Source organism: Chelonia mydas, chromosome 6 (genome assembly GCF_015237465.2).
Source record: "Chelonia mydas isolate rCheMyd1 chromosome 6, rCheMyd1.pri.v2, whole genome shotgun sequence".
Taxonomy (NCBI): domain Eukaryota; kingdom Metazoa; phylum Chordata; order Testudines; family Cheloniidae; genus Chelonia; species Chelonia mydas.
The window spans coordinates 105,174,739-105,187,846 of NC_051246.2; the positions used below are offsets into that span (position 1 = coordinate 105,174,739).

At 43.1% G+C, this 13,108-nt stretch overlaps 1 protein-coding gene and 1 long non-coding RNA gene across 2 annotated transcripts in view; one reads left to right on the forward strand and one right to left on the reverse strand.

Moving 5' to 3' along the window:
- LOC122466350 overlaps window positions 1-13,108 on the forward strand; it is a 43,544-nt gene that overhangs the window by 13,325 nt on the left and 17,111 nt on the right. The window lies entirely within an intron of this gene.
- On the reverse strand, window positions 1,758-11,639 carry LOC102936902 (alpha-1-antitrypsin). The gene is made up of 5 exons (XM_007063463.3): window positions 11,433-11,639; window positions 9,583-10,272; window positions 8,787-9,057; window positions 5,975-6,122; window positions 1,758-4,045 (listed from the first exon to the last, which is right to left on the reverse strand). The coding sequence occupies exons 2-5, from the start codon at window positions 10,253-10,255 to the stop codon at window positions 3,842-3,844; spliced, it is 1,296 nt and encodes a 431-aa protein (XP_007063525.2). The 5' UTR covers window positions 10,256-10,272; window positions 11,433-11,639; the 3' UTR covers window positions 1,758-3,841.

Sequence of the window (13,108 nt, forward strand, 5' to 3'; positions counted from 1 at the left end):
GTTGGAGTGTGGGAGAGGGTGAGGGATCCAGCTGGGGGTGCAGGCTCTGTACAGATAAGGCTGTACATTCCACTTTTGGTGATTTCTGAGAGCTTAACTATCTGTATATCTCTCAATCATATCATTGTCATATCTGAGAGCTTGATCATTGCCTTAATTTTGGTTTTGGCATGTAAAACAAGATTCCAAAATCAGTATACAGAAATGTGCTGTTGTTGTCTATAGCTGCTACAAGGTAACTCGGACGTGACTGAAATAATCCCATAACACAGATAATTTTGATTCAAAGTCTCCCATGACAACTTACTTCCTATACATTCAAGCAAGTGCACTCCCAGCTTCTGGCAGTCAGAGGCTAGGGACACCCAGAGCATGAAGTTGCATCACTGACCATCTTGGCTAATAGCCATTGAAGGACCTATCCTCCATGAATTTATTTAGTTCCTTTTTGAACCCTGTTATAGGCTTGGCCTTCACAACATCCTCTGGCAAAGAGTCCCACAGGTTGACTGTGTATTGTGTGAAGAAATACTTTGTTTTGTTTGTTTTAAACTTGCTGCCATTAATTTCATTGGGTGACCCCTGGCTCTTGTGTTATGTGAGTCGAGAACACTTCCTTATTCACTTTCTCCACACCATCCATGATTTTATAGCCCTATAGCATATTCTCACCTTAGTCGTTTCTTTTCCAACCTGAAAAGTCCCAGGCTTTTTAATCTCTCCTCATATGAAAGATGTTCCACACCCTTAATCATTTCTGTTGCCCTTCCTTGTACCTTTTCATAGCTTTTTTGAGACGGGGGCAATCTAACTGCCTGCAGGTGTGGATGTACCATAGATTTATGTAGTGGAATTATGATATTTACTGTCTTATTATCTATCCCTTTCCTAATTGTTCCTGACATTCTGTTAGCTTTTTTGACTACTGCTGCACATTGAGTGGGTGTTTTCAGAGAACCATCTGCAATGACTCCAAAAAATTTACTTGAGTAGTAACAGCTAATTTAGATCCCATCATTTTGTATGTATAGCTGGGATTATGTTTTCCAATGTGCATTACTTTGCATTTATCAACGCTGAATTTCATCTGCCATTTTATTGCCCAGTCACCCAGTTTCGTGAGATCCATTTGTATCTCTTCACAGTCAGCTTTGGGCTTAACTAGCATGAGTAATTTTGTATTGTCTGCAAATTTTGCCACCTCACTGTTTACCCCTTTTTCCAGATCATTTATGAATATGTTGAACAGCACAGGTTCCAGTACAGATGCCTGGGGGGCACCACTATTTACCTCTCTCCAGTGTGAAAACTGTCCATTTATTCCTACCCTTTGATTCCTGTCTTTTAATCAGTTATTGGTCCATCTGAGGGGCTTCCCTCTTCTTCCATGACCACTTACTTTGCTTAAGAGCCTTTGCGGAGGGACCTTGTCAAAGGCTTTCTGAAAGTTCAAGTCCAATATACCTACTGAATCACCCATGTCCACATGTTTGTTGACCCCCTCAAAGAATTTTAATAGATTGGTGAGGTATGGTTTCCCTTTCAAAAGCCATGTTGACTCTTCCCCAACAAATTGTGTTCATCTATGTCCATATTGATCTGTTCAAAGTTTAAAGAAAATTTTCAGTGAGGATGTTTGATCCTTGTTTGCTGTACAAAATTTCTGGACTCACCTTATCAGCAGACTCTACAGTTCATTAATAGTAGTATTAATTTATTGCTTTAGAATAATGAGAACCTCAAAGAGGATTTGACACAGAAAATTTTAATGTTGCTAATATCTTAAAATGGCATTAATTGATTAAAAGTTACTGAAAAATGATACAACACAAAAGCAAAAAAATTAGACTCAGGCAGGTTCCAGACTCAAAATTTCAGGTCCCAATGTTTCTTTAGTCAGTAACAGTCGCAATAATGCAGTTAACGTTTGGAAAGGCAGTTCCTCAGATAGTATCTGCATTTTGTATGTGAGTCTGTGTTACTTCTGTGAGTTTAAAAGTAGTTTAGAAGTCCCTAAGAAACTTCCATGGCCCCAGTGTGCTGCACAAGAACAGGTGTTGTGGAGTTATAATTTGTCTCCACCTTCCTCTGTTTTAGAGGAAAGTCTAACAAGATAGCTAGAATATGTGACAATAGAGGTGAACTGTTGGTAGGCAAAACGAGAACTGTTGGAGAGAATAAGGCAGGTCAACAGTGGAAATTTTTGGCGGTATAATAATATCCTTTAAGGGTGTGAATTTTTATAAGATTTAATAACATACCAGCAAAAAGCCCTTGTGTGGACACAGTTATACCAGGAATTTTTTGCTGCTACAGCTTATTTCATTTGGGGAAGTAGCATAAGCTATTCTGGCCAAAAAAACCCACCTCTTTTGCCTGTATACGCTGTCTCCACTGTGAGTGGAGGTTTGCATATGCGGAAATGCCGGTAATAGCTACTATACCGACAAACCCTTTCTTGTGCAGACCAGGGGCTTGGCTATATGAGGAAGTTAGTGCACAGTAAGCTAGGGTGTAAATTTAAAGTGCACGGTCTTCTCCCCTCTAACTCTCTGTGCAATGACACTCCTCCAGTGCACTGAGTGCCCTCAGGCAGTTTAGCTTAGAACCCTTCCAAAGGGCATTAAGCTAATGCCCACAAAGGAACGCTTAGGGCAGGTCTACACTTAAAATGCTGTATCAATGCAGCTGAGCTGCTGCAGCGCTTAAGTGAAAAAGCTCCTAGGCTGACAGGACAGAGCTCTCCTGTTGGCGTAGCTAATCCACCTCCCAGAGAGGCGGTTGCTATGTCAACAGGAGAAGCTCTTTCACCAACATAGAGCTATCTACATAGGGAGTTAGGTCAGTATAACTGCGTCGCTCAGGGGCGTGGATTTTTCACACCCCTGAGCGATGTAGTTACAAATGACATAGGTCTGTAGTGTAGACCTGATCTTGGTCCACAGTAAGAGTCTATACACAGGGAATTAGTGCAGAGTGCCTAGTGTGCATTACCTAGTGTACGCCAGCTACTGCAGGCTTTTTCCCTGTGTAGACAAACCCCAAAAGAAAATTAACCCAGTAGCTGAATCTGCAACTTCAGACCAGCACCTGGACCCACAGTAGAAGAGACCAGACCAGGAATTCCTTGCAGTATCAAAGAACAGGATGCTGGGAACAATCATCACCAGTCAGTTAATCACGTTGATAAAACAGACTAGTCCCCCTTCCCCAAAACATTAAGGAGTACAGGAAAGATCAACTCATCTGAGAGACTTTAGTCTTGTCTACACGAACAATTAGACCATGGCAAACTGGGGTTGCTAATCTATCCTGCCCTACCTTGCTGTGGTCTAACTGTCCACGTACACCCTGCTCATGTGTGTCAACACTTCATTAGAGCATTCTGATCTAGCTCCCTTTGGAACGAGCTCAAAGCACATTAACAAACTGTTAACGCATGTCAGCAGGGTGCACACTGACAGTAAGTCCACAGCAGGCTAGTGCAGGGTAGATTCACACCCCAGCTCGTGGTGGGCTAATTGTTTTTCTAGCCAAGCCCTGTGTATCTTAAAGACCGCACAGGAGCCTTTCAGTAAGGACTACTTACAAAATTTGGGAAAGGAAATCAGACTTATTTAGATTATTGGTGATTTGTTATGATGTAAGTTGTACACAGCAAGGAAGAAATATCAGCTGTTTATAGGCAAGGAAATGCTACATTCATGTTTTGTGGGTTTAGGAATGTACGTTAATAATGGTCTAAATACAGTCCCTAGCACTGTGCATGTCCTTTGCTGAATCACCTGAATTTTGCCAGCGCTACGTGGAAGCACTGCACACATGATCAGCAGCTGATCACTTATTTTCCACTAGGGTTTATGATTTTCCCCAAGAAGAGGATGCTGCGGGTATGCCTATCAAAAATCATCAGCAAGAAGGGCCTGTTGAATTTAATTCGAGGAGGAGCAGAAATTTGACCAGACCTCCATGAAATTTCCACGACAGTGACTCCTGCAGCCTCAGTGCCGTTCTCATGAACATTCAATACAGCCTTGTGAATGACCTGCAAGGAAATGAAGCAAAACATTACATTGGCTATTGAGCCCTGAATAATAGCAAGAGATAAACTTGTTTATTTTTAAAACACCGTTCTTTAGAAAATCAACTGTTAAGAATCAGCTAGGGTAAGGCCAAGTCTACACTGCAAAGTGTGTTGCTGGAATAGCTAGGTTGGCCGCACATGTGAAAAACCCACACCTCCTAGCAGATATAGCAATGCCAGTGTAGAGGTAGCTAAGCTGATAAAAGTGCTTCTGTTGGCTTAGCTAACATTGAGGCAGTGTTAGTATGCTGGCAGAAAAACTCCTTCTGTTTGCCCCTTTTTCCAGATCATTTATGAATATGTTGGACATCACTGGTTCCAGTCCAGATTCTTGGGACCTCCCTCCATTCTGAAAACTGATGATTTATTCTTACTCTTTTTTTTCCCTTTTAACTGGTTACTGATCCATGAGAGGATCTTCCCTTTTATCCCATGACTGCTTACTTTGCTAAAGAGCCTTTTGTGATGGACCTTGTTAAAGGCTTCCTGAAAGTCAAAGCACACTATACCCACTGGATCACCCTTGTGTACATGTGTGTTGAGCCCCCCACCAAAGAATTCAAAGATGTTGGTGAGGCACTATGTTGATGGTTGGCAGAATACGAGATTTTTTAAAAATAATGTTGATGGATAATATCGATGTTTATTTTTAAGCATTTTTCTATATTGATTTATTTAAATTTTCATAGTTGTGCAAAATTACAAGTTTCTACGCTTTTTTCTTTTTATTCATTTACATTTTCACAGTTGCAGGAAATTATGGGCGGGGGGCCGATAATAATTATTTAGTGACAGTAAATGTTGAGATTCAAAGTGTTATCCCTTTATAACCATTGAAACACAAATCGTCAACATCACATGTCCAAACATACAAAGTAAATATCCTTAAATCATTCTCTAATACATTCTCAAGGAACATTTTTTCTTACTTCGTCTAGCCGTAAATTTAGATGATCATTGATGGAAATTTTTTTTTCATTGGTTTGTGTGACTATGGTTAAATCGACATTTATTGATAAAAATGTAGTCCTTCCAAGTAGAGCCACGTGCGGGTACAAATTGATATCCATGGATGCAGATATTCATGGATATAAATTGATATCCACAGAACTGCAGGGCTGTCCCGGGAACCGCAGTGGCGAAAGGAGCAGAACGTGGGGCTGCCGCTCCCAGGAGCTAGCGCCTTGCGCCGGCAGCTCCTCTGGGGCGGCTGTACTACCCCCAGTCTCGCCCACTGCAAGTGGGCACCAGGCTCACCGGCAGCTGTCCCTGGTCGCACTCTTGTGTTCAAGCAGCATGCCTGCCCCCAGACAGGAGATGCAGACAGCTGTGTGGAAGAGATGGGGGCAGGGCTGCAGGCAGTACAGCCACGCGGAGGAGCTGCTAGTGTGGGGCCCTGGCTCCCGGGAGCGGCAGTCCCACGTTCTGCTCCTTTCACTGCTGCAGTTCCTGGGAGAGCTCTGTGATTCCGCGGATAGAGATTTATATCCACAGATATCTGCATCCGCGGATATAAATTTGTATCTGCATAGGACTCTACTTCCAAGCCTATCTCTAATGAGAGTTAGAGAATATTTTGCCAAGTCCAATTTGTTACCTTTTAATAATTCTATATAATGGCCAAAATATTATTTTATTTTGTACTTGTCTTTTCCTGATGTCCTCCAGCCTCTGTACACATGTGTAATCCCTTCTCAGCATGTTAATTCTCAATTTTAGCAGAGACAGACTCTCTTTGTCCCCTTTTCTTTGTACCCACTGGTGTCGGAGTGAGTTTTGCCAATGAGTTCAGTGAGAGCAGGATCAAACCCTTCAATGTTATAAAATATAAATGTAACATTTGTAGGAACAGACAAATCCATTTGTTACCATCTTCGTTTACAAACTTACTTTTGAAACCTTTAGTTCAGACTTTTCAGTGATCCCAGACAGATCAGCTTGGTCAGTGAACACATCGATCACACCCATTTTCTGGAATATCTCTTTTATGTCATAGGTACCAGAAATAGAAAATTTTGGAATGTGCAGATATATTGTTCTGTTAAAAAAGAAATACAGAAAATTTCTGGCAAATCGTCTCATTCAGAGACCACTACAGAATAGGGTCAAGTTGGTGGCACTTGTATTTTCCTCTCAAACTGTTAAAGAGTCTGCGTGCTATATTTGACCAGCAGGTTTGAACAGTGTGTTTGAGTAAGGACTGAGTATCTATGGAAGAGAGTTCCTTGTCAAAGGCCTATATTCTGAACTATACCACTTTATGCAAGATTCCATTGTAGTTCACTCATTCTGGAGCTATTTTATGATGGCCCTGGGCCTAATGTAGATTAGAGAAGCCTTGGTAGTATTCTAATTTAGGGCAGCAGGTTAAGGTGCTCCAATAGGCCATCTGCCACCTGGCAATTGCCAGAGTGGAGTAGTATTCTGGCCATGCCACATACAAGTCTCAACAAGTCCCCTGTCCAGGGACATAAGGAAACCTGTGGCAAGGTGTGGTGGCAAAGGTGCCAGTGCCAGATGCGTACTCCCCACTATCAGGGAGTTCATTGGTAAGTCTCTCAGTATCAGTATCATTAGCCCCATTTTACAAATGGAGAAACTGAGGCCATGTCTACACTATGGGTGCTACAGCAGCCTAGCTGTGGTACTGTAGCTATGGCTCTATAACACAATAGTTAGACTCAGCCTACAGAGACAGAAGGACTTTGTCAATCACTGTAGGAACTCCACCGCACCAAGTGATGGTAGCTAGGTTGATGGAGGATTTTTCCATTGACCTAGCTGTGTCTACACAGAGGGTTAGGTTGGCATAGCTACAGCACCTTCTGGAGTTTTCATACCCCTCAGCACCAAAGCTATGTCGACCTAAGTTTTAAGTGTAGACCTGGCTTGGGGCACAGAAAGATGGTCACACAGCAGATGAGTAGCAAAGCCCAGAAAAGGACCCCGGTCATCTGACTCCCTGCTCAGTGCCTTCCCACTGGACCACACTGCCTCTGCAGTCAGTATAGAGAGTGACAACTTGGTGTGTGTAACTTAGACCTGGTTCACCTTTCCCCCCAAGTAAAACACATGGGAGGAACCTAAGTGTATGTCTACACTGCAATAAAAGATCCACAGCATGGCTGCAGCTGGCCCAGGTAGACCCTCAGGCTGGTATGTCAGCTCTGAGACCCCGCAAGGTGTTGGGTCTCAGAGTCTGGACTGCAGCCGCAGTCCACACACAGTCCAGTCACAGTCCACACTCCAGCTCTGCCTGAGTCCCACGAACCTAAGTCACTGATACGGGATGTGAGACTCCATGCCACGGGTTTTTATTGCAGTGTAGACATACTCCTAGAACAATGGTTCTCAACTGTGGTCCACCGCTTGTTCAGGGAAAGCCCCTGGTGTGCCGGGCCGGTTTGTTTACCTGCCGTGTCCGCAGGTTCAGCCGACTGCGGCTCCCACTGGCCGCGGTTCGCCACTCCAGGCCAATGGGGGCTGCGGGAAGGGCGGCCAGCACATCCCTCGGCCCATGCCGCTTCCCGCAGCCCCCATTGGCCTGGAGCGGCGAACCGTGGCCAGTGGGAGCCGCGATCAGCCAAACCTGTGGATGTGGCACGTAAACAAGCCGGCCCGGCCCACCAGGGGCTTTCCCTGAACAAGCGGTGGACCACAGTTGAGAACCACTGCCCTGGAGGGTAAGTTTGGACTACGGTTGCATACCCTGCCCATCACAGAACCCCCATGCTCTAGTACGTTTTCTATATAATCATCACAGGATCATTGGGAGAGCATAGTATTCTGCTTCTCACCTGGTGAGAACTCACCTAGTCCCCGTGTTACCCTGATCCTGCCACAGAAGCAACAGACTGTGTATGGCCCTCATCACTACACTACCTGAGTGCCTCACAATTAATGAATAAATGTTATTTTCACCATTCCCCTGTGAGGTAGGGAAGTATTATCTTCATTTTACAGATGGGGAACCTGGGCAAACATCAGATAAAGTGACCTGCCCAAGGAAATCTGTGGATGAGCCAGGAACTGAACGCAGGTTTCCTGAGTCATAGTTCAAGGTCCTATCCACTAAATCATCCTTCCCATCTGCCCCTTTTCATGAAAGGAAAGGGAGGCCTGTTCTTTAAGGGGCCCTCTGTGTGCAGATTTCAGCTGAACTATCTGCCCTTAATAGTTTGTTTTCATGTGAGATTCTGTCCTAATTTCATAGAATCATAGAATATCAGGGTTGGAAGGGACCTCAGGAGGTCGTCTAGTCCAACCCCCTGCTCAAAGCAGGACCAATCCCCAACTAAATCATCCCAGCCAGGGCTTTGTCAAGCCTGACCTTAAAAACCTCTAAGGAAGGAGATTCCACCACCTCCCTAAGTAACGCATTCCAGTGCTTCACCACCCTCCTAGTGAAAAAGTTTTTCCTAATATCCAGCCTAAACCTCTCCCACAGCAACTTGAGACCATTAGTCCTTGTTCTATCATCTGGTACCACTGAGAACAATCTAGCTCCATCCCCTTTGGAACCCCCTTTCAGGTAGTTGAAAGTAGCTATCAAATCCCCCCTCATTCTTCTCTTCTGCAGACTAAATAATCCCAGTTCCCTCAGCCTCTCCTCATAAGTCATGTGCTCCAACCCTAATCATTTTTGTTGCCCTCCTTTGTTGCAGTAAAACATTTCTTAATGTAGCTGTAGCTAAAAGATTACCTTTCTTTGAAGGCCTTTTTCCATTTAGACAAAGTTTTATTCATGAGAGCTTTTTCCACCTCCTTCATTTTTCCTTCATCAGGCAGAATAAACAATGCGACAGCCTTTCCGCTGTAAGGTATTTGCACCAGCCAGCAAGACAGCTCCTTATCATAGTGATGTTTGTAACTGCCCTTGCGGTACATCATATTAACTTTAACAGAGGTTTTCCCATCCACAAAAAAATCCTCTTCTTTTGTGTAAAAATAATTAAAGGGCTTTTCCCAATCGGCTTATGGCAAAAAAGAAAGAGAATGCAATTGAATATACTGCAAAAAGGAAATATTAGTATGAATCAGACTAATTCAAGTGCACTAAGCTCACAGGATCTGATCCTGCACCTTTATTTACAGCAAATTTGTTTTATAAGTTGATACACCTCTCGATTTTATGAAGCTTGGCTTTAGTGCTATTCTCTTAGATGATTAAAGGCCACTATTAACTGATAGAGTTATGAACATCATGTCTAAACTGAGCCTGTATATATCCATCAGATTAATATATGTTGCATAGAATTGTAGGTATTTGCTTCAAAATCAGTTTCTTCCACTCTTATGTGGGGAAAAAAACACATTTGCAATCTTATAGAATGACTTTCCAGATTGGAGTATTTCCCAGATAGAGCATTTAACAGGCCCAGCAATGATGACAGGGTCCCTTCATTTAAAATATAAATTGAAATTTTATTGTCCTAGATTTTAGTCAACCTTCCAAAGCTCATGGTTGCAAGAAACGCCCACGTTATAACAACTCTTACCTTTAAAGAAAACGTAGTTAATGAGAATCATTACAGTGAGTGGATCAAGATCCTGGACTAAATCAACAATTTTCCCATGGGTTTTCTTCTCAATGTAATTATTGATCTGTTTCACAGCATTGGTAGAATTGTTAAAGTCACTAGAAAAAACTTCTGATTTATAAAAGTTTTTAACATCTTCTAAAAACTTTTTTAGTGGTTTCAGTGTCTCTCTTAGGAAAAGGGCATTTCCCATATTCAGCTGGATCTCCCTGTCTGGACGGTTTAGCGCACAAATGAGATGGCAAAAGCCTTCATGTATCTCCTTTTCCTGAGTCTTGTTCAGGTCAAAGGTGAGTCCTTTGTGAATCTGATTCAGAGTAGCTGATTTAGCCCCAAGTGCCAGCATTGCAAAGGCAGTAGAGATGCTTATGGGAGAGAAGAAAATATTTTTGTCAGCTGCCTCTGATGTAACTTGCTTGTAAAATCTAAATGCGAAGTCAATATTGCTGGGGGCCAGTTTGAAGTAGGCCTTGCTTTCGCATGGATAAACTTCTTCAACAGGGAAATTGTGTTCCCTGGTAGATGCATCTTTATGACCACCCCAGTCATTGCGGTGATCAGGCTGACGATGACAATGACTGACTGCTTGAAGTCCAGTCAGTAACAAACACACAGAGAGGGTGGGCTTCATTTTCCTTTGGATTTATTCTGTAAAATATTTAGATTTACAGAAGTTAGTTAAGAAAAGTATTCCTTTTTTCCTGTGTACTATGAGATCTGTTGCTTACTATTCAGTGATTAACACCTGTTGTGGAATCCACTGGAGCTACACTATGGATGAATTTGTCCCACTGATATCACATTCCAGGCCAGTTCATAGAACTCACCTTTCCAAGATACAAATGTTTGTATATGGCCTTTTTAATCTGTCACAAAGAGCCAGAACTAATGACAGCAGGGCATGGATCTAGAAACAGATTCCCTTCTCAAAAATGTAAAAGGCTCACTTTCAAGAGTTCACATTTCAGATGCCAATAACTCTCAGAAGAAATATATGCTTCCTGATAAATTTGTTATGAGATCACATGCTCTCTCAAATGAGATAGCTTAGATCGTATTAAGGTTCATATAAACTTGCAAAAGACTGAAAACTTTCAGAACACCTTTTCCCAGTAAAAATTGGATTACAAACAGAATTTACTTTTATAATCTACACTTCAGGATTGCTGTTGCTGCTATATTTGCCTTCCACAGTTTACCAGCTCATTATAAACTGCTAATTCAATAAAAATATGCTATAAAACACAAGGTGCAGTGTTCCCTACAGAATTCATGCTTTGGGTTTCTACTGCCAATGACATCCGATGAAGTGAGCTGTAGCTCACGAAAGCTTATGCTCAAATAAATTGGTTAGTCTCTAAGGTGCCACAAGTACTCCTGTTCTTTTTGCGAAGACAGACTAACACGGCTGCTACTCTGAAACCTATTTTTGGTACAGTTTCCGAAAAGGCAAATACAATGGAAGGGTCATTAATGGATCTCTGGCAATAATCTCTCTGCAGAGATCTACATGGCTTCCTAGTATGTTTTTCTGCCATTTTAGTCAAAACGTTGACAGTTTCCCATCATTTAAAATATAAACTGCAGTTGGTTTGTCCTAGCTCCCTCCTCTACCCCTTGAGGAATTTATACTGGCCCCTTGAGTGTTTTGTGCATTTTTGTTTTTTTTTTAAATCAGAACAAGGTGTTCTCTTTACCTGTTACAAAGTCACCCCCATGGAAACTAAATAATTCCATAAACTAAAGTGCATATAATACAGATAATCAGAAATCAAAGAGATCCAAGGAAAAAGTAAGACAGTACTCACAGTGCATTGCAAAGGATCCTGCTGGGTCCATCTGATCTGGACTGCTCCTTGCTCTATTAATTATTGCTGAACAGCAGTGTTCTCCATTAATCATTAATCAGATCAAATAAAAATTAGGAGAGAGGATGCAGAGCAAACAATGATGAAGCTTGTTTTTCTGGGACATTTTGCCCACCTTTCACCCATGCAGTGCAGATTCGAGCTACCAGCCAGGGACGGCAGAGGGCAGAAGGAACAGGGTTTCTTGCTGGCCCCCTTACCTGCAGAAGCCTCCCTATGCAAACAGTATGTGATTGGAGCTCCACCGGCACTGAAGTGTTTTTGCCCAGGAGTGGCCACTCTTCACAATATGCTTTCCTGGGCCAGGGGCTAAAAGCTGAACGTGTTATTGGGGTTCAGATGATCATAAACTCCCAGCAGAGAGATCAGAATGTGCTCCCTAGATGAGGAATTCAGTGACAGCACGTCATGGGAGACAGCCATGCTGGAGTGGGGAAATTGTACCCTGGAATCCACGCACACAGCTTTCTTTGTGTGTCTGACTGGAAAGCCTCTTACGGATCGGGGACAAATTTCCCAGTCGCACTACAAGCTGCATCCTTCTCCTTTTTTAGTATATCCCCCATTCTCATACGGTAGAGGAGACAATAAATGTAAGATAGGTCATTTTGGCCCAGATCCTTAAAGATATCTAGGTGCCTAACTCCCAGTCTGGGCCTTTTTTACTCCTTTTCACAAGTGATTTTTTTTCTCCCCTCCACAGATTTTGCTGTTCACGCATTTCCTGCCTGGGACCTTGTTCACATTAGACCTGAGAGCAAATCTATGGTTAGTGTGATTAGAACTAGGATTACTGGTGTCCTTTACACCAGTGTCAGAATTTTCCAATGCTTTTCTATGGTCAGTTTGGTAGTTTGCATTGCCCACGTGTTTATTTTAAAATAACTCTCTGGAGACTCATTTTCTAAAAGGATTGTGTGCTCGTGGACAGGCATGTGAAAGGTCCTGCTCACCTGGGTGGGATTTTCAGAAGTGCTCAGTGGCTCCTCACATAGTCAAATTGCTGCAGGGCCGCAGAGGGACAATAATGTTCCCTCCCTCAAATGGAGGCTAGGGGCGACAAAGGTATAGAGGAAGTGGAAGACAGCAAGCAAAGATGGAAGGCTGGAGAGTGGGGCTAAATGTATAATGAAAGAGTGCCAGTATGAGACACCAATCAGAGAACTGCAGACAATGTCCATTGCTCTATGAAGGAGTTAAGGAGTCAGCCAATGCCTATGAATGAAACTCTGCCCAGATGTGTGGACAAATGAGGACAAAGAATACAAAGTTTTGTCTAGCTCAGCAGTTCGTAAACTGTGGGTTGGGCCCCCAAATTGGGTCATGACTCTGTTTTAATGGGGGTGCTAGGGCTGGCGTTAGACTTGCTAAAGCTTCAGCCCAAGCCCCAGCGCCTGCGGCCAAAGCCCGAGGGCTTCAGCTCTGGCTAGCAGAGCTCAGGTTACAGGCCCCTGCCTGGGGCTGAAGTCCTTGGGCCCTGTCCTAGGAAGCAGGGCTCAGGCAGGCTCAGGCTTCGGTCCCCTCTACAGGGGTCTTGTAGTAAAGGGGGTTGTAGTGCAATGAAGTTTGAGAACCACTGTTCTAGCTCATTAAAAATCACTTAAATATAGGAAGGA

Coding starts and splice junctions, on each gene's coding strand:
- LOC102936902 (XM_007063463.3), bottom strand. CDS start 10,255: ATGAAGCCCACCCTCTCTGTGTGTTTGTTACTGACTGGACTTCAAGCA. Junction 6,123..8,786: donor AAAAAGGCCTTCAAAGAAAG/GTAATCTTTTAG, acceptor CTTTTTTAACAG/AACAATATATCTGCACATTC. Junction 4,046..5,974: donor CTGAACTAAAGGTTTCAAAA/GTAAGTTTGTAA, acceptor ATTTCCTTGCAG/GTCATTCACAAGGCTGTATT.